This window comes from Cyprinus carpio, chromosome A5, assembly GCF_018340385.1.
Source record: "Cyprinus carpio isolate SPL01 chromosome A5, ASM1834038v1, whole genome shotgun sequence".
Taxonomy (NCBI): Eukaryota; Metazoa; Chordata; class Actinopteri; order Cypriniformes; family Cyprinidae; genus Cyprinus; species Cyprinus carpio.
In genome coordinates this window covers 13,121,736-13,143,791 of record NC_056576.1, presented here as the reverse complement: position 1 = coordinate 13,143,791, position 22,056 = coordinate 13,121,736, and the positions used below count along the sequence as shown (strand labels likewise).

Below are 22,056 nucleotides of genomic sequence, written 5' to 3'. Positions count from 1 at the left end.
GATAAAAAACCTCTAGTTAATGGTCCAGGTAGATGGTCTGACACGAGCAATGCAACTGACTTGTAACTGAGATTCCCGCTCTGGGTAAAAGGAGATGGGGAATATCTCAGATGCATGATTGAACAAAACAATGGTGCAAGTTCATTTTTTTCACTGTTAAAAGCATGCAAGATGCATGTGTTGTATTGAACCATTTTTTTTCTCAGTGAGCCTGTAGGCGTATGCACTTCCTGTGTTCTGAGTTCTCCACTAAAGACTCATAATTTTGTACGTTTGTATTCTCATGTTGATGTCATTTGTACATTTGGTGGTTGGGATTGTTTGTGTAGGTATGTATGCAACCTCCTACTGTTTTTGCTCATCTTAACCAATCTCCTGAGAATTACTTGAACACTCGTCTATCCCTTCTTTCGCTGTTTCTCTCTCTCTGTCTTTCTGAAATGCAAATTTATTCTCTCACTCGTTCTTTCATTCTGTCAGAGTGGGTGAGTAGGTGGGAGAAATGGCTTCTTAGGGAGAGGGGATAAACGCTGGTCTGAGATCTGTAAAATGGAGACAGCTGGTAATGAGAGCGACTTTCATATGCCGCTGAGACCTTGCTGTGTGTAGCTTGTTTTTTCTTTTTCTTTTATTGATGCATTGAAAGTTTTACAAAAGCAGACTTCCCCCGGGCCGAAGATATGCTTTTTTTCCAACACAGAAAATCACTCCACAGTAGTGTTTTGTGATTTGTTTACCCTGGTTTAAAAAAATTCACTAATCTGTGCCAGGATGTTTCAGAGGTGCATTTTATTGGGTTTTTCGAAAGGCAGCAGTTTTGGGGCGGAGTTTCATTAGGGCAATTGATTGAGTATTTCAAAGCACAGAGTAGAAGTTCATAGCTGAATAAATGCCAGACTGAAAGAGGCTGTCCCAGTCTGTCCCCAAGCATAACGGTCTCCTCAGATTCCTCATTTCATGAAGGAGAACTGAGTTTGAAGGATGGTTTTCCAGATGTGATGTATATGTCACCCTGTCCTTTAATTAGTCAGCAAAGACAAAGACATTATTGCTGCACTCCTCCGTTCTCTCTAGTCTTGGTGAGAGTCAATTCAAAACAAGTAATGAAAGAACAATTGAGAAAGAAATGAAAAGGCATTGGAACAGAAATGGCAAGAACCGACGATCAGAGAAAAAGAGAGAGTGTCATAGGGAGAGAGAATGTGAGAGAGAGAGAAAGCTTTTCAGGTTGACCGTGACAAGGTGAGAGATAATGATAGAATCCAAACCCTAGAGAGAAATGTGTGTGTGTGTGTGGTGTTGGGGCTGAAATTCATCATCATGGGTCAAGTGTGTACGACCTTAGTCGCTCTTTTGTCTTGAAGGCTCCCAGTGAAAACAGCTATTGAGGAAAGTTTAAGGGCAAAGCACACAGGCAACAGGTCAATCTCTCCCAGCACACATACAGATTCTGACCATTTTCCAGTGTTTGTGGCTTGTTATGGTTGTCGATTATGGCCGTGTCTTGTGCTCGCTCAAGCGAGGGAGTGGAACTTAGAGCATAGAGACACTGAATACAGAGGAAGAGATGAATTTGGCTCTGGGTCAAAACTCAAGCATGTCTGTTTAAAATCTATTTAGTCTGATCTCTTTGGAAATTTTTACCTTTTAGTAACAATTGTACTTCAAGCTACACATGCATTTTAATAAGGCCTGAATTTTAATATTTATATTTAATATTATTTTGTTGGCAATATAAAATCGACAAGTATCATAACATTTTGCAATCATTTTTAATGTGTTTCTTATTTAAATTTATGACCATTTAAATTCAATACCAGTGGGTTTGTTTCAGATCCAGTCCTATTTGTCATGACTCATGAGTATAAGAGCATGAAGATATATTTTAATAATATTTTTTATTTAAACTTCTCTTTCAAAAATGTTTGGAAACATTTATTTATGTTAATCAGGGCTTTTAAATTGAATCTTTTCAAAAATGATTCAAAAATGAATTTGCATCATCACTCAGAAGTGTTGACGTGTAGCATTTTACACACCTTAAAATGTATATGTGGTTTAGTACAATATATGTGCATGTAAATCCTTTTCATAAAAATATATTGTTATATTGTGCATTTGACAACTGCACGGAAAATTTTTATCGTTGTAATTCATTTTTTACTTTTTTAGTTCTTGTGTTAAGCTGTTTATGCTACCTACATATTTCTGAAATGATTATTGAACATAACTGTTTCATAGTAAATATAGCAAATATTTCATAGCATTTAGGTTACTTTATAATCAGTGTTTAATTTTATTATGAATAATTGTAACTAAAAATAGGCTGCATTTATAATGCTTTTTAAATAGCATAGTGCAGTACAAACACAAACGATCAACTTCGAGTTTCATTTGTTATATAATGTTATCATGCACTTTATACTTTTTCAAAGTTTAATCGTGAATAGGCGTAAATCTTTTCTAAGCTTCTAGTAAAATATTACCTTTTAATTGTGATTTGTATTAGTATAGTTCATGATTTAATTGATTTTTATTGTGTATTTAGTTTTTTTATCATGCCGTTTTGTGGGATTTCTGTGTGATAGTTAATTTTTCTAACCAATCAGCACAGCGTGCTTTGTTTTCTGTGAGCTGTGTTGTTTAGTAAATCACTCTGTTGACATGCACACCTGCTGGATGAGAGTGTAAAGATGGAGATCACACCCCAGCAACATCTAATAAAAATGTGCAAAAGTCAGCCCCAAGGAGCATGAGAGTTTCCTCCCAGCATTCTCTGACCACAGGTGCGTGTCCCCACCTTCCTTTTAAAAATGAGGCTGCTCCAATGCAAACAGGAAAAAGCATTGTCTCAGTCTGGAGTGCCCAAATAATTTTAGGTCTGGGTTGCAATAGATATTTGCATACCGCTTAGTATCAGATTGGCACAAGTGACGCGATCAGTTCTCTAATAGAAATGAGATTTGCATGTTTTGCACTTATTTACTCTCGAACATTGTCAGCGGGCCAATGAAGGAAATTGGCTTTTTATTATTGCAAAGATTTACGTATTTATGTCATTAGTAGCGACACCTGCAAACTCTCTCAGTTCGCAGTCGCACTGAAGAGGAAGAGAGAGGGAAAAAAGGAGGAGGGGGAGAGAATGATTTTCTCCTCATGCTCCTTATCAGCACTGAAGCGTTACATTCAGCCCACAGAGAGACAGACAGCAAGAATAAAGTCTAATTAAGTCTCTTAGTGATCAAAAAGTGTGTGACTGTCTCCAGTGTGAATGACTCACACACATCAACACACTCTCTCTGTCACTTCATCTGTGGCTTTCTTTTGTTAGCCCTAACAAATTTGCATTCTTTCGATGTTGCCTTTATAGCTGCCTAATACGAGCACAGTGTGTGTGTGTGTGTGAGCAAAGACTCCTAAGTTTTTACCTTGTCAGCAGTTCCACAATTGGAAGCAAATAATCCTATTTGTCTGTTGCTCATCAGGGAACTCTGTATGTGTATGTGCATGACACACATTACATCCCTTTCATGTGAGAATTGGCATGACTGCCTTCGGAATGATCAGAGGCCGACGTCCGGTGATTGAAGGGGAATGTGGCACAAATGGAGCTGTGTGTCCCTCTGACCAGAAATGAAAGAGAGTCGCACAACACCATTGAAGCCTGCCCTCCAAACATACATGTATACACATTTACATACCTTTCAGACATATTTCTCTCTTTCTGTGCTCTCCCCCACTGCTACAAACAATCACACATACTCAAAAGACAGTCTAAAATGTGTTCCCCACTCTTTATTTATTCTAATTCAAAAATAATGATGCCAGCATATATTATAGGCTACTAGGCACAAACACACATACATATCATTATGTGTTGGCCTAGTTCTGATCATAATGTTTGGCTGGTGATGAATGCTGAATTCTCTCTTTACAGGATTAGTCCTGTAGGGGGTGTGTGTAGATACATGACTGTCTTTGTGTGTATGACTGTGTGTGAGTGTGTGTTAGATAAATGATAAGTGATTTAACAGTATAGGCAAACAAATAGATGTGCCTCATCTGGCAAAAGTGTGTTTGTGTGTGTGCATGTGTATGTTTACTGCATGCCTATTTACTGCATACCTATACCTTTTGTGTAATGAAGTTATTTCATGGTAAATAATTGAATGCCAGTAATAATACTAATTTAACATAAAATGCATTTTAAAATATATTACATAAAAATGCTGTTTTAAGTTGTTGTATTAATACTTCGTTACTATTTTATTAATATTTCATTACTGTTTTTGCTGTTTTTTGATCAAATAAATGCATACATATATATACATACATTTTTTATTGACATGATAGCATCAGATTACATCTCTATATCAGCTGCATGCTGCAATTTTAACCAAAACACCATAATAATCAGTAGGAACACTGGGTTTATTTCCCGGGAATAATACGGTCCCAATGAGGAAGGATGGGTGACAGTGAGATTAGAAGCATCTAAAGCTACAGTAAACTAAACTAAAGAACCTTTTAAGAGATGTTTGTTTCCCACTCATGTTATCATTAGTTGAACCTTAAAGTGTGGAACCAACGTTTCTGAAATAGCGCCCTATATAAATTTGGATATTGACCCTTAAAAAGCAATCACACAATAAATAATACAGTGGGATCACATATTGTCTAGAGTCATTTTGCGTTCTTGCGCCATGGTAGCAACTCTTCCATGGCCGTGAACTGGGTGACGACCTGGGGGTTGGGGACTGCTGGTGTAAACAGATTAAATATGTTAAACTGTATTTATTTAGGATTTTCTTAGTAAGAACAAAATATTAGAAGGACATTATCCCAACAACTGTGAGAAACTGTTATCACAATGATTGAAATATCCAGACTTGACATTCCTTATAGGACAAAACAATTTGTATTTTTTTCTTTTTTATATTTATGTGTTAACTGTCCTTTTCCATCTCTCATTATGTGTGTATGTGTTTGTGTGTGCGTGTGTGTACTTTCACTTGATGCTTTTGTCAGATTATGGGATTCATAGTTCATAATCTCGGTTTGCAGCATCAATCACTGTGAAGGGATCTTTCTTTTGTATTTAAAAACCTGTCTTACTGCCTTCTGTCCCTCTCTCTCTGTCTCACTCTCTTCTTCTCTCCCTACATTTGTGATTAACCCTCATGCTCAGCAAACTCAAACACCTACACTCTCCATGTGTTCAGCTCACTCTCCACTGGATATCAATTTATTTTAGTTCAGGCTTTATTGAATACTGGTGTAATGTCTTTGGAACACTGGAGTAGTTTTTGCCCAAAAACAATGTTGCAAAATCAATTTATTGTGTATAAATAGGAATAATAAAACCTTTTCTGATAAACTGCATGATAAACTCTTTCTCTTACACACACACACACACACACACACACACACACACACACACACACACACACACACACACACACACACACACACACACAAACACACTTAAAAAGAGAAACATTTGTTTTGAGCCTGAGCAGAGCTGACAGTTTTTGAAGGACAAGCTTTTAGCTCTCATATCACTCACTCACACACATGCACATCAGCTAAATGGGGCTGTGAGCCACTGCAGTGTGTGTGTGTGTGTGTGTGTGTGTGTGTGTGTGTGTGTGTGTGTGTGTGTGTGTGTGTGTGTGTGTGTGTGTGACGGAGTGTTTTCACTTGAGTCGCAGGCCAGAATTAGAAACACTTCAGAAAAGCCCTTAAGAATGAGCACACCCAGATACTTTAGCCTAACAGGATCGAGAGAGAGAAAGAGAGAGAGAGATGGGGTGGTGAGGTGACAAAAAGCATTTAGATACACAAGAGTATTGAATGCCATTAGAGAGAGAGAGAGAGAGAGATGGGGTTGGAGAGGTAATGAATGTGAACATATGAATAAAGGGTACCTTTATTGACATTAGCAGTAAGCTACATTTTCATTTGCTGAACAGTACAACATAAGAACATAATAACACAATACATACTTTTTTCAGTGTTTTTGGAAGAAGTCTCGTATGCTCTCCAAAGCTGCATAAAAAGTTAAATAAAAAAGTTAAATATTATTGTAATATAAAATAACTGTTTTCTATTTTAATATTTAAAAAAATAATAATAATAATTTATCCCTGTGATGGCAAAGCTGAATTTTCAGCAACCATTACTCCAGCCTTAAGTGTCACATGATCCTTCAGAAATCATTTTAATATTCTGATTTGGTGCTCAAGAAATATTACATATTATCAGCACTGACAACAGTTGTGCTGCTTAATATTTTTGTGGAAACCGTTAGTTTTTATTTTCAGGATTCTTTGATGAATACACTGAAAAAAAATGGTGTAGAACAATTTTCACTTAGGAATGGCTGGTAAATTTCTCAAATATTTACAAAGAAGCAGCAAGTAACACATTGAATTAAACATGAGATTTTGTAGAAGGAAAAACTGAAATAGTTTTTTTGTTGTTGTTGTTGTTTTGTAAAACATACTCAGGGCTCCAGACTGCGCCTAAAACGGTTGCATTTGTGACCATAAATATTCGTTTGTGAGTTAAGTTTTTGCTTAGATCGCCACTGGCAACTATATAAATGTACAGGTTGTGATTTAAAAACTTGCATGTAATGCCTATTGTCCTGATTGTTTTGCGATCACATAATTTGTTATGTTGACGTTATAAACTGAGATGAGGCGCATTGAAGTTTTAGTGGAATAACAGTCCTTATCTCTGCTGAACACCAGCGTTGAAGGCACACCTGCAAAAAGCAGCTCCAGTTATGCAGCATGAGAGAAATCGAAAATGACTGAGTCTTGAAAAGTAAAAGTGCAGAAAAGCAGTGTCTATTTAGTGCATAACTTGAACAAACTGCAACAGGTAAAGCTTTCAGTTGAGTGGACATTAGCAATATCATTAACAATTCTCATTTAGAATCAATACTAATATGCATTCTTGTAATCAAGATCTTTAGTCTATATGCAGTGTTCTGTTAATGCGTGAACTTCAAATCATTTGTAGCACACTTGCCGTCCAATAATCTCAATAAGTTTTGTTCTCTGTTGCCTTTTAATAAACAAAGCATCAGTTTTAAAATTCTGCCAAATTCATAACAAAATTCAAACAATAAACCGTTTTGGCGCTCCTTAATGTGGCATCAGCAATCTCTGTAGCGCCTCAGTTCAAACGGTACATGAACCCATCTTGTCTTTTTCTTTGCTACTATAGTACGAAATAAACATGAATGAACAACTGTTAAGAGGAGCATTTTGCAAAATTTATGCACTATATTGCATATTCATATTTTTATTTAACTTGTTGTCTACATGATAACAAAGAATGCAAGGAGCTAAAGATAAAATTCAACACCTCATATATAATTGCATGTTACTAATGAAGAAAAACAGACTGGATGTGTGCAAGACATATGACAACATTTATAGGATGCACTGAGGAGGAGCCCAAACTACACTCAAGGGCCAACTGATGCTGACATAGTTATGGTCCGTGATATTGGCACAGATTCTGAGTAATAAACAATTTTTTGTGACTGTATATAGTTCTCAAGTTTGAAAAGACGTTTAGTTCCCACTTTAAGCGAACCTTAGTTGCCAGGACATCTACAAGATGGATTAAAATGCTGGTAAGCACACGACAGTATGACTGAAACGTTAAAGTGTAAAAAAAATATATATAAAACACATTTATTCTGTGGCACTAATTTGGGGGCTAATTTTGTTTCAAGGAACAAAAGGAACAGCAAAAGAACATTTATTTATGCTGTTTATGCATAAAATATGCTATATATTTAAACATTTTTAGTACATAAATTATCTATATTTATTTTATGATGTCTTAAATTTTTCAAAAAACTACAAATATGTGTACTGTGTACTGATGTGAGTTTAGGTCAGACTGGTTCAGACTTTTTGAGTGATTCATTAAAAGTACCTCAGTAAACATTCAAAATGCAAGTTCAGCATAACATGCCTTTTGAAATTTAAAATCTTGCTGTATGTCTGACACATTAAATATTTTAAGTATTAAATATTAAATTAAGTATTAAATATGTAAAAAAAAAAAAAAACATATCCATGCTCTGTTTTTTATTTTATTTTAAATTACTAGTCTATGTGTATATCTGTCAGACTTCGGCTGTTGCTTCACATCATACTAAATATAAAACACACAAACAGCAATATTATTTGACTCGGTGACCAAATTGACGAAAAAAAGTTTAACTTTTCTCAAAGCCATCTAGATGATAGAAAGGAAGAATGCGTCCTGCATATGTGTGTGTGTGTGTTTGCACGCTTGACAGCTGTTACTGCCCTGGACTGAAATTCACCGTGTGCAGTGTTGGAGTAAATTGCTGTCTGATGAATCGGACTTCAAGATACTGCGATAAATCACTCTGTTGCCAATCAGGAAAGGCTCCTTTTTGACACTTTGTTTATCCTTGTCTCTTCATTGTATTCATGATTGATCATTAGTGTCAGTGTTGAATGTCTCAGCCACCTTTTTCATGTCCATGTTTCCTTGTTGTTTGGCTGCCAGGTCTCCAGCTATATTGCAGCCAACAGATCACCAGCCAGAGGCTTGGAACTTGAGAAAACCAGTGTTCATCAGATGGCCAGTGAATGGTCTGTGAACAAGCCATCAGAGAGTAGCCTCACCCCACGTCCTCTTTTCTGTGTTATTCATTGTACATCAACAGGGCATGTGTTAATCACATAACGGTAAGAAAGTAAGCACATAGGGGAGCCAGTAGAGCTGGTTAGAAGCTCATCTTTTGACAGTAGACAACAAAAGGATTCTGACAGTGTATTAAATATTTTAGGGAAGCTTAAATCAAATCAAATCTTATCACATTCTCGAACTATTCAATACCTTTATGAACAAGCTATAACAGAGCTTAGACAGCTGCTGTAGGTAACAGCACCCACTGCCAACTTAGCAGACTAGGTTTTTGAAAAATAGCTTTAGCTACAGTAAATGCATAAATGTGTCATTGTCAACAATTTCAGATAGTTTTCTATTGATTTCCTCTGTGCATTTAAGTTGGATATTAAATTTAGGCAGGATTCTCATGATCTTGAAAATCCTAGAAATATCAGTAAATTTTAATATTTTGACTTTCAAGGGGAAAGTCATAAAAAATGACAATGAAATCTCGACCTGATTTATTGGCCTAAAATGTGGAATTTTCATATTGTAAATGCTCTGTATCTTGCTGCAAAATATGAATTTTTTGTTTACAAACAAATCTGTCCATGTGACTGGGTAGAAAGTTTACCCGTGCACAGTAAAAATACAATGAAATAGCAGACTAAATAGTAAGAGGAAGAGTGATTTGTATAAAAAAAGCAAAGAATATTGATGTGAATGTATGTTTCATAAGTAGACGTCGCCATCCATTTCCTTAACCCCTCCTCCAGTTTGGGTCTCCATGGTGATGATCATTGTCAGATATGACCCCCAGGGATGTCTGACTAGCTTCAGGTTTATGTAGAAAGTCTGCGTTTACCTTTTTGGGAGCACTGAGAAATGCCACCAGCAAGAAATATTCTTAGCTGACCTGCGCTTGACTTTCATGTTTATGGACTCTGTTTGTGTGTGTGCATGTGCTGTCAGCTTTTATTTTAGGCAGTATCAGGGCTTTGACACGTTTGTGCAGTTGCTCAGGTCAAGAGCTTTCTCTTGCTGCAGATCTGATTCTCCTCCAAAGAAATTGTGTGTATTTGTGTGTGTGTGTGTGTGTGTGTGTGTGTGTCATTTCCTCCAAGTTGGCAAGGGAGGCAGGTGGGGGGTGGGGGGGTGATGGGGGTGTTCAGTGCAGAAAGTGACTCTGGCAATAGAGAGAGATGGATGAGGGAATGTCAACTCTTGCTGTGTGAGTGTGTGTGTGTGTGTTTGAGACTGTTTTAAAGAGAATCAGCGCAGGAAGTCTGCACTGATAATCTGAAGATGGATGAATGAATATTATCCTCTTTGTGTATATGCAGTTTGTGTGTGTGCGTGAAAGAAGCTATCATATGTCTCTATGGGCTGCCTGTAATATTGTACGATTCCCAGCAGTCAAATCATGCTAATGTTATTGTTGACAATATTTAGAAGCAAATATTTTTTACATTTTCAAACATTTATATTAGTGTGTCAGTGTCATATTCACATGGCACTTGATTGGTGCAGCCCCACCTTAGATTATTACCTTTGATTTAATTAAACCTAATTCTCTTCAGATTTATTTGTAAACCATATCTTGTGCAAAAGATGCAATGCAAAGACATTAATGTGTCAGTTGGCAAACATGAAAGATTAAAAGTAAGGTTGGTGCATAATTAAACAGGAAGTTATGTAACTGATAGTGCAGTTAAAGAATAAAATGAATAAGACATGCACATAGATCAAGGGGAATATGATATACAAAAGTATAAATAGCGCAGCAGTTAAACCATATGTAATAAATACATAAAATAAAGTTTATAAATAAATAAATCAGCCATAGAAATAAAGAAAACAAATCAGAGGTTGTGTTAAAAATGTGCGTTTTGTTTAAACTGATCAAGAATAGCAATAAGATTTACTACTGACTGCTGGGATGCCACTGGCTACGTTTACATGCACAATTTTTGGTTCAATCGGACTGAATTCATTCCGATTGATGAATGTGATTGTAGTGTTTACATGAATGCTAAATAAAGTGATCAGGCTGATGTGTGCGTTTATATGTCACAAGCTTCAAACCGGAATAGATTTTTTTTTGACATTCGCACACTGCTCAAATAGTGAAATTGAAAAGTGAAAGTGACATATAGATAATATAGAGTTTCTCACTGTTTGAACATAATAACCACTCTCCTACATGGTTTCTTTATTTGTTTTTAACAGCAGAATTAATATTTACCCATTTATGAATAAATATGCATATAAACCACTGTGCTGTGCTGTTCATTTATGACGCAAAAAAAAAAAAAAAAAAAACAAGCTTGTGGATGAGTATCCAAAACAAGGTTGTCCTGCTCCACTTCCAGTTGCCGAGTGAAAGTAGAGTTTTATAATGACAGGGACATGCATTTATACAACACTTTATTCAAAAGGAAGAGCAGCTCGTTCTGTGCGTCATACGTCATTACGCTATTTCTGCGTCATTGCACATGCGCAGTACTTTCAGTTTCGTGGTTCAATCCAATCGAGTGTTTACATGCACTCTCAATCATAATGGAAGAGGAATAAAACACCCCCTTCAATCCGATCGAAATTTCATTCCGATCGAGCTCAATCGGATCGATTAAGGTGTTTACATGATGGTTTTCAGTCCGATTGAGCCAACAATCTGATTACAAATGGATTATTTTGTTGCATGTAAACGTAGACAGTGTTAGGAGACCAGAGCAGGGCTGGACTGGGACACAACTTCAGGCCGGGAAATCTCACACTCATCCAGGCCATCCTATGCACCAGGGGTCTCCAAACTCGGTCCTGGAAGGCTGCTGTCCTGCAGAGTTTAGCTCCAACTTGCCTCAGCACATCTGCCTGGAAGATTTTAGTATGCCTAGTAAGATCTTGGTTAGCTGGTTCAGGTGTGTTTAATTGGGGTTGGAGCTAAACTCTGCAGGACACCAGACAACAATATAATTTGTATGGCCATCACATAACAAAAATGTCTAAATCCTTAAGCAAAATAATTAAAGTTTCTCCCTTGAACGGCACCTTCACTTCCCTTTCCCATTTCTTCATATTGCTTTATATCTCATTTTCTCACTTCTGTTTATATGTATGTGTGTGTGTGTACCTGCTTAACCATTTTGGGGTTGTCCTCATTTGAAAAACTGGTATAAAAATAAAAGTTTTCTGTAAGGGATAGGGTTAGGTGTAGGGTTGGTGTAGGAGTATAGAAAATACGGTCTGTACAGTATAAAAACCATTATGCCTATGGAATGTCCCCATTTAGATAGCTAAGTAGGTGTGTGTGTGTGTGTGTACTTTTTTTTTATAATTATTATTTTGTCTGTTTTACTTGTACCTGTCACTTCTTTACCAGCAAGTCTACTGTTATGAAGAGAACTGTCTCCACCTTGTTGCAAAACAGCTCCCTCATTGTAGTTTGTTTGCACACAATCTAAATTTATTTTAATTAAATTCAAAGTATTACATTAGGAAGATGTGTTATTGTTGTAATTAAAATCACTTAAATACCCAAGATTAACAAACATGTATTTCATACAAATATTTTAAATAAATTTGCCTAAATGTAAAAATTACAACAATTGGTTTATAGAAAATTAATACTGAACACGTTTTTGCATTATTATGTCTCATATTTTTGTGGTGTTGCCTCCACTAGCTCCCTCCAAATATATTCCCTATAAATCGATGTGAACATCTGTCTGCTAAATTTATTTATGCTACTTTACAGTAGATAATGATGTCCTTTTAACATACAGTATTCTTACTGAGGATAATAATGGGATGCTACATTTGCTAGCAGTTTAATACATAACTAAGTTAACAAAAACAAAAATACAGTAGCCTATTTACAGATGAAACTGACCTGCACTTGAAGCCCTGAACAGATCAGTATTTTGCTACATTTCATTGCTGCTTCTGGCTGCTTCCTCCCCTTCCTCAAGTCCAGCGCATTATTGATTACTCTGTTCGATTCTAAACCATTTGACGGAAGCGTGGAACAAACGTGAGCAGAATTGTAGCACTGCCAGTCAAGACTAACCAATTCATGATTTATTATCGAATATCAAACTCGGCAAAGAACATTTTGGTAGATATGGCAGGCAGTGATATAAAATAATAATAATATAAAAAAACTAAACAAAACTGGGCAGTGGGCCAAATCAGATGCCAGGCCACCAGGAATTCTCCCAGTGCTCCCGATGGCCAGTCCGGGCCTGGACCAGAGAGACCAGTTTAAAATGATCCTTGCAAGCTTATTAGATATGGATTTAGGTGCAAGCCCATTAAGGGATCTGTACACCAGTAACAGAAATTTAAAATCAATCCTAAAATTTACGAGAGGCCAATGAAGGGACTTTAAGACATGCGTAATGTGTGCTTTCATTCTCGTCTCTGTCAGCGCTCGTGCTGCAGCATTAATTTGTAGTCTAGCCGGGCGTTCTGGGGAAGAGCAGACAGGAGAGCATTGCAGCAGTCCAGGTCTGCATCAATCTCTCAGCATCTCCTCGTAAGAGAAGCGCTTGGACTGTTTCTTAGCTGATAAAAAGCAGTTTAAGTAGCATGTCTTATGTGGACCTCAAATTTCAAATTTGTGCACAACGATACACAGAGTATTTCAACGTGAGACTTAATATTCAAGAGAGGATTTTTGCATTGTAGACAGTTTCACTCTCCGCCCTTTATCCCTGGCTAAGAGCCCTTCGATTTTCTCTTTGTTTAGTTGGGGAAGGTTCAGTGACAGAGTGTTAATACTGTCCATACACTGATCCATCTCTACATTGAGCTGTCGAAACATCAACACTTAAACCAATCTGATTATATGGGTGAAGTGACTGGGTGATACAAAGATGCACAGTTGTATAACAGCAACAGGAGTACGAAAATCTATTCAGAGCTAGTTTCACCACCCTGAGAGTCAAATATAATCATTTAAACCACAAGCTAAAAAAATCTCTAAAGCCTGATCCCATAGGAAAGTATAGTATTACCATTAGAATTTGGTATATGCTCTCAATGTTAAATGCGTCTTTAACCTCCACTGTCCAAGTGGGTGTCAACAGTGTTTCAGGAGAGGAAAAGTTCTTTACAACCTGCTGCAAACTCTCTTTCAGTTTTGTTCCATTCAGGTGTGGATCCAACTAATTTCTGATGGATGAAATACATCAGATCTTGCAAGTAAAATGGCTTGTGAAACACCAATTTTGAAATTTTGGTCACTGTTGATAAGCAGCAATTATTTTAATGCTATTGTTGCTGACCAATAAAATAAATGATTATACATCTTTGCACACTAAAGTTCAAAAGTTTGTGGTCAGTAAGATTTTTATGTTTCTGAAAGGAGTTTCTAATACTCACCATTTATTTGATTAAAAATACAGTAAAACAGTAATATTTTAAACACTAACATTAAAAATAACTGTTTTCTATTTGAAAATGTAATTTATTCCTGTGTTTGCAAAGCTGAATTTTCAGCAGCCATTACTACAGTCTTCAGTGTCACATTAAATCATTCTATTATGCTGATTTGAGGCTAAAGAAACAAGGTTTTTTTTTTTTGGAAATGTTTTTATTTTTTCAGGATGCTTTGATCAATAGAAAGTTCAAAAGAGCAGCTTTTATATATGAAATGGAAAACTTTTGTAAAATTTTAAATGTCTTTCTTGTCACCTTTGATCAGTTAAATGCATTGTTGCTGAAAAAAATATACATTTCTTAAAAAAAAAGAAACCACTCAAATTTCTGACCCCAAAAACCTTTAGAATTATAGTATGTATTTTTATTATTGATATTGTTATTCTTTATTTTTCAGTATCCAATGTAAGATGGGTGCAGAATAAGATTGATACCTTTTATTTTTGAAATCTGCTTTAGAGAAAAGAATAACCTTTGAATTAAAAATAATAATAAAATTAAAGACAGGTTAGATGGTGCCTAAAATATTTCATTTTATTTTGCTGTAAGAGTAAGCAGACAGAATAGGTAAAATATCTAATACTGGCCAATTCCTGGAAAAAGTACCTATGGTTATATGTTTCATTCATCATCTGGTTTATTTATTTATTTATTTATTTATTTATTTTTCATTTTTCCGTTTTCCATTTTTTCACTTTGAAGAGAAGTAAAGCATTGTACTTCTTTTTAAAGACTTGGGAGGGCTTTCCTTTTCCTCTGTTAATGGATGATACATAAAACCAATACACTCACCTGAAGCACCTATAATGCAACATCAATGTTTTATATAATATAGCCAACTCAAGAACCCTACAGCAAAATATGGTTCTTAATAAGGAGGAGCGTTTTGTTTCTGACCCCGCATGGTGTTGCAGAGAACCACTTGAGAGCCTTTATTCTTACTTGTTGCTCAATGATAAAAGAAGAGCATCTCCAAACATAAACTGTGTAGACTGGAGCACAAACTCAATTAGGCGCACAATTGTGCATACGTGACCAATGTTTGTGTCCCCTCTCGGCGGTTTGTTCTCCTACACTGTAATCATCATAATCGTCTGATTACAAAGACTTATTCAGCACTCCCATAAGAACCCTCCCCATCTGTCTGCTTCAAGTGTACGTGTGTCTACTTTTGTTTATTCCTGCACAGATTTTATTAGTGGCCTTAAACGCTCTTTAAATGTTAAAGTTCTGTTTTGCTCAAAAATTGTAGTAGTATTGTTCAATCTGCTTCCTCTCCTAGACTTCACATGAGTCTCATGAGAGCAGAGTGAGAGAGACAGATAAAAGGAGTGTTCGTCACCACTGCTATTAACTAACAGACTATTAATTGTGTTTGCATGTGAAGACGTTGCCTCCAGTCTGCAAAGTCACCGCCGCCTCCAATTGGCAGTCACTCTGGCATGACATCCAATCAGCAGGCAGCCTGCCAGAGACTGACAGGGATTTAACTTGCATACCCCTCCCACATCACTTAGTCATGTCGTGCATTTCTACATCGGCCAATTAGTAACCCATTACCAAAGCAATACAGAGTATACATACTAACGAGCATTTGATGGTAATTTTTAACTTCTATTTCATCAGTGTCAGGATGTGAGCGACTTTTTTTCTTTTATCTGTCTCCCTCCTGTCTGCTTCTCACAAAGTCTTTAACCTGTTTGGCCATTTCATGAGTACCTTCTATCCTTCTTCATTTCTTCATCTGTCTACTTTCATCCTTCCCTCTTTCATTTTTCAGCCATGCTTCTGTTCCTATCCGTCCCTGTCTTCATCTTCGTTTGACGCCTCTTCTATCCTTTACGTTCTATCAGTTCTCTTTCATCCCGTGTTCATCCATTCCACCTCTCCTTTTCATCTGTCTCCTTTCAGCTGCATCTCTCCTTCTCTCCTTTCTCTTTCTCTCTGTCTAACCGCATCTTGTTTTCCATTGGCCCTCCCCTACCTGTGCACTTCTCTGTTGAATGCCAAATGTTCTTTTCAGGCTCAAAGGTCATTGAAAGGTCGTGGTCAGCGTTTAGATTCTGGGAAGTAAAAGCTGAAAGGGAGCCGTGCTCTCTGGAGAGAGAGAGAGAAAGAGAGAGAGATATTGTGTCAGTGCTAGAGCACTGAATAAGATGAATAGAGGGCAATTCAAGCACGATCATGTCTGACTCCAGTATTAGTTTTCATTTTATACAAAAATTTTATAAAATGAAATAGAACCAACAAGAACAACAACAATGAAATTACAATAATAATAATAATAAAAAGAATAACATACATAGGTGTTGCAAAGGTGGGTGTATTTTGAGTGTTTTTTTTTTTTCACAGAAATTTGCTTTTTTACTATGGTAGAGTGGTGTTACTAATCTAGGCCTACAGAACTCACTAATTGATAATGGAAGTCCTTCGTTATTTTCATTATTGATTATCAGTTTTTACATTATGGTTTTTATTGAGATTATTATTTTCAGTATCAATTGATTGTTGCATTCCTAGTAATCTAGATTGGTCATGAAAAAGCAATAATGGTTCATCTCTGATGAGAGGAGCTCCAGTTACAACATCATTAAAGCCAATTTGTTAGTTATCATTTTGTTTTCTTTCCATAGAAGAACTGAATGCATTAAAATTGGATGTACTACAATGTCAAAGGAATCAATATAGATTTATTTAGAGTGAAATTTCAGCTAATTCAGAATGTAAGATTGATTGGGTTAACCACAACAACAACAACAACAACATAAAAATGAATCCTAATGAATTCTTTTAATCAATTATTGACTGGTGTACTGTATAGTGAGAGAAGTTAATTTCATAATTTAATTGGCTTCATTACCGGCCAATTGTATTTCTCTTAAGTTTGCTTCTTTTTTTCCTAGCCTTTCACCCTTTTTTATCTCCTCTCTTTTCCTCTATCTAAGCATCTCTTTATCTCTTCATCTCATCCTCCATCTATCGTTCTCTCGATCTCTCCCTCTTCTCTTTCATTTGTCCTCTGAGACCTTCTCTCTTTTTCCTGGTGGTCGATGAATGTTTGGCTAAAACATGGGGGCGGTTTGGAAAGTGTCTCTGCTTTGTTTTGTCCTTCATGCCTCTTTAAGTTTCTACTGAGCAGCCGTTTGTTCTCAAGTTGTTTCATGTATCGTGTTACAAAAATTTGCACTAGTGAAATGAAAGTTTAGAGTACATTTGAACTGCTGTTGTTTGTTTTCTGTTTCATCGCCTCTATTCTGTTCTCTCTTTTTTGTTGTTGTTGTTCTTTGTGTGTGTGCAGTGTGCTTTGAGTGAGTTTTTGAGATTACTGAGTGTGTGTGTGTGTGTGTATGATATTGTGAAATTAAGCAGAGATGGAAGAGAAGCTGTACCAATCTCTGGCACGGCCCCACCCTGGCCTGGAGCTCAGTTACTCCAGCTCATCTGAGGAAGAGGATGGGACCAGCCTTCATCACAAACACTACAGAGAGGCGCACACCCACACTGATTATGAGCCTGACCGCAGATTCACCTACAATAGCCACAAAGTCCGCAGGAAACCCTTGGAGCAGCCCCAGAAAGGTATGAACTTGGAAACTAGGAACAGGATTGTGGGCCATTCAGAATGTCTTTTTATTAATTTTTTATTAAATTGTAAACTCTCTTGCGATCAAATTCTGAGTGTAAAAAAAGTAGCAAAAGATTGTCAAAAAGAATGACATGTGCACTACCATTTAAATATTTGGGGTCAGTAAGATTTTTTATGTTTTTGAAAGAAGTCTCTTATGTTCACCTAGGCTGTGTTTATTTGATCAAAATACAGTAGCACCATAACATTGTGAAATGTTATTACAATTTTAAAGAAGAGTTTTAAATTATTTCAATTTATAATAACTGTACTATAGTCTTTGGTATCACATGATCTTTCAGAAATCATTCTAATATGATATAGAATTGTTGCGGTATATAGTTTAATTTTATATATACAGTAGTTTAATTCATATATTGTGATATACTCAAATAACGTTTAATAGATGTCATACGAAATTTCCACAAGGATATGTGTGCATGCTTCCTTGTGTCTGTGTGAGAGAGACAGCATTAAATGATGACACATAATTAATGTTCCTCTACATTTAGTAGAGGGGCACTGGAGCTGTTATCATGAGCATCTGACATTGCGTGAAAAGCTGCATTATCTAAAGGAGATCATAATTTCCAGAGTTGTTTTGTTTGATGTTGTTGATATTTGCTTTTTATGGTGTGACTCATAAGTTATGAACACTAATCTATGAAAACAATCACTTTAAAACAAAAACAGCAAACAAAAAACACACAAACAAAAAAAAAACAAAAAAACAAACACCAAACATCAAACACTCTTGTCATTAAATAATAATGGGATGCGTGTTTTACTTTTGAATAATGATTTACAATTTAAATTTTAAAATAATTTTAATAATATAATTTATTTCACCCTTTATTCTTCTGTCTTTGATATTCTACATTCATTGAGGCATTTTTGCTTGTCTGAGTCCCAAGGGTGAGCTATTTCCATTAATTAAAGGATTCCCCACAACTAACAAACACGCACAAGCAATGTTCCCTTTCATTTTTATTCTTGCTGAATAGAACTTAGTTCTGCTGGACCCTTTGGCCACCTGAACAGATGCATTCAGAGTATATATAAATTGCTTTTGATTAAAAATTACACTCATTTTTTTTTTAATTCCAGATTATTATCCATTACATTAATATGTATTATATACATCATTAAATATGTATGATTAAACAATTAATTAATAATTAAATATATAATTAATAAAAATATATACTTAATAATAAATGATGTTATCCAGATGGCATACATATCATTTGTTTACATGTTTTCTCAAAAGAAAATAAATAAATAAAATAAAATAAAAGACAGAAAAATAATAATGCATGGCTTCTGTGGGATTCCTTTTGCAAATTATCAATTGCACACAGCATTTCTCAAACCTTCATGCTCATACTGGAAAAAAAATGTTGCAGAAACCTGCAGAAAGTTGAAATGCTGTCCACTCATTTAGCAGTGATTCAGGAAATGTCAAGCTGTTTTAAACATAATTTTAAACTACCCTCAGTGCTGAATTTTGTTTCTCAGCTGTATGGGTCCAACATCAGGATAGTTACATATGTACATACATACAATATATACATATATTATACATAAGGCAGTGGTTGAGCAGGTGACAGTGAGGCTCTTTGTTTCCTCAATGGAATTATTCAAATGCTGCATGCAGAACAAAATATTTCATTCCAGTTACCACGGAAACAGCTTTACAAAGAGAGAGATGGAAATGGAGACAGAGAGAGAGAAAGAAGGAGAAATGAAAAGAGATGTAAAAAAAGGTCTTTCACCCATTCCTCTTACCCTGGCTTTTTTCATCCATGTCTGCTCTTAGACGAGTGTGTATGTGTGTGTGGGTCAGGCTGAGAAGCAGGGGGTCATGTTCTCAGTGAAGGACGGAGAAGTGCATCGTGGACAATTAGTACTGAGATGATTAGAGCACGGAGAGCAGTGAGAGGGGTAGCCACGGAGACAGGAGTCAGAGAGGTAGAGGAGAGGATTCTTAAGGACACTTGAGTAAAGAGCTCGCTTCTCACACGCACACACATGTCTAAAAAGACACACTTCCTGTACACACACTAACAGCTACACACTTCAAAAAAAAAAACATCAAGAGCCCATAAATTTTACCTGAACAAATGAAGAGAAGAGATGAGAAAAGATGAGAATTGAGGGCAAGAGAAGAGATGAGATGAAGGGACAAAATGAAGAATGAAAAGATTGAAAAGAGATTAACAGAAAAGAGAGAAAACATTGTAGTGTGCTATGTGCATACACATGCTCAAAATACAAAGTTCCCCAAGTAGTAAAAAGACCAGTCAGGATATGATGAGATGAGAAGAGAAGGTAAGAGGAAATGGGAACAGATGAGATGAGAAAAGACAGAATTAAAAAACAAGAGAATGACAACAAGGTTTTTTATTTGTTTCTTTTTTTAAAAAATGATGTACACTACAATTATTATTATTATTATTTTAAAGAAATTAATACTTTGTCAGAAAGAATGCATTAAATTGATCAAAAAGGACTTTTATAATGTTACGAAAGATTTATTTTTTAAAAAAATGTGTTTATTTTAACTTTCTATTCATTAAAGAATACTCATTGAATAATTTTTAAATTTCACAAAATTATTAAGCATCACAACTGCTTTCAACAGCACCAAATCAGCATATTAGAATACTTTCTGAGAGGTCATGTGACACTGAAGACTGGAGCAATGGCAGCTGAAAATGCAGCTTTGCCGTCACGTTTTAAAATTTATTCAAATAGAATAGTTTTTTTGATTATCTTACTGACCCCAAACCTTTAAACTGTATTGTATGTCTGTCAGTGAATGTTAGCAATGCTATGGCAATATAAGAATTTTTCTAATGCCAGTAAAGCTACTTCGGAGAATCCTCAGAGAATGTAGTTTGTGTGTGTATGCTAGAGTGAGCTGATGTACTGTAAGTGTAAAAATGAGAGAGAAAAGTAGTGCTGGTTCACACACACATTGAGGTTCTGTGTCTGAGTGTGCATGTGTGTAAACCCATATGTCTCCTACGCTCTCTGAGATTCTTGTGGGAATTTAAATGGTTTTCACATTTTGTGCAGTTAAAAGTAGAACTCTTTGTTGTTAAATATTTATTTGAGGTTTTATAAGCCATTCTCCATCTCTGAAGAGAGAACAAAATAGTTTCTCAGCCAGGCTCCAGAAATCTCAGCAGTCGGTACACAACTCCAGCTCTGAACTTTAATCCACTAGCCTATGTGTGTGCGTACTAAAACGTTGATTTGCGCAATATATTTCATTAATTCATTCCTTTCTCTTTCGGACTTTCACAGATTTCTCAGACCCCTCCAAGACTGGGTTCCCTGATTTCCAGACAGAGCTTCATGCGGCCAATCAGGACCTTGCTTACCCTGGAGGGGTATCTGCTGGTGTCCCTTCCGATCCTGAATCTGAGGGCGGCGCCTCCCCTGACCATGCCCTGCGCTTGTGGATGCAGGAAGTAAAGTCAGAGCATAGTTCCTGCCTGTCGAGCCGAGCAAACTCTGTCCTGTCCCTCACCGATACGGAACAAGAGCGCAAGTCTGAGCCAGAGAACGGTACAATATTATACATATTACATATTATATTATTACACATTTTTTTGTAGGTCAGCCAGATTTTGGTAGTGGTGATGAGGATGATGTTCAATAATATTTCATTCTTGTGCGTGCATGTGTGCGGGTTACTCTAGAGTGCCCTCATCAGTGTACGACTTTACAATTTTAATGAGAGTTGCCGCAGAGGGAGATACACACGCAGTTAAACAGACTTCCTAGTCTTGCTACACACACACACACGCACACACCACCTTCTCTACGCTACCCAGTGATGCAATATTTATGCGGCGCACTAATAACTACTTCGGTCTGTAAACTACACTCCATTATCTCACACTCATATTCACACACACATATTAAGGTTATGTTATTATTAAACACACTTACATAAGGTTGTATTTGTTTGACTTTTGCGGGAGCAAACCATTGTCTTGGTGATAATTTGGTATATCTGGTCATGTAGCACTTTCATCTCTCCACACAAAAGGTCCCAACTTCTCTAGATCTAGAGTTTCCTCCACAATCCTTCCTCGCACATCAGTGTTGATGCTTGTAGTGTTTTTGTCTTAACTCTAGTACTTGACTCGGATCCGCTATCTAATTTTTTGCTTTACATCTCTCTTCCACGCACATAATGTATGCGCTGTCTTATCAAAGTCGCTTTGATAAGAAAGCGCCTCCCGAGAATATAAATTCAAATGTGAGCGCCGACAGTATGATAATGCTTAAACAGTGTTATATCA

The 22,056-nt window shown here is 36.3% G+C and overlaps 1 protein-coding gene across 1 annotated transcript in view; it reads left to right on the top strand.

The window, feature by feature from the left end:
• Positions 1-22,056, top strand: part of LOC109102816 (teneurin-1-like) — a 137,166-nt gene that overhangs the window by 18,300 nt on the left and 96,810 nt on the right. The window contains 2 exon segments of the mRNA XM_042753939.1: positions 17,411-17,691; positions 21,050-21,313. Coding sequence (XP_042609873.1) covers positions 17,484-17,691; positions 21,050-21,313 — 472 coding nt within the window. The 5' untranslated portion in view covers positions 17,411-17,483.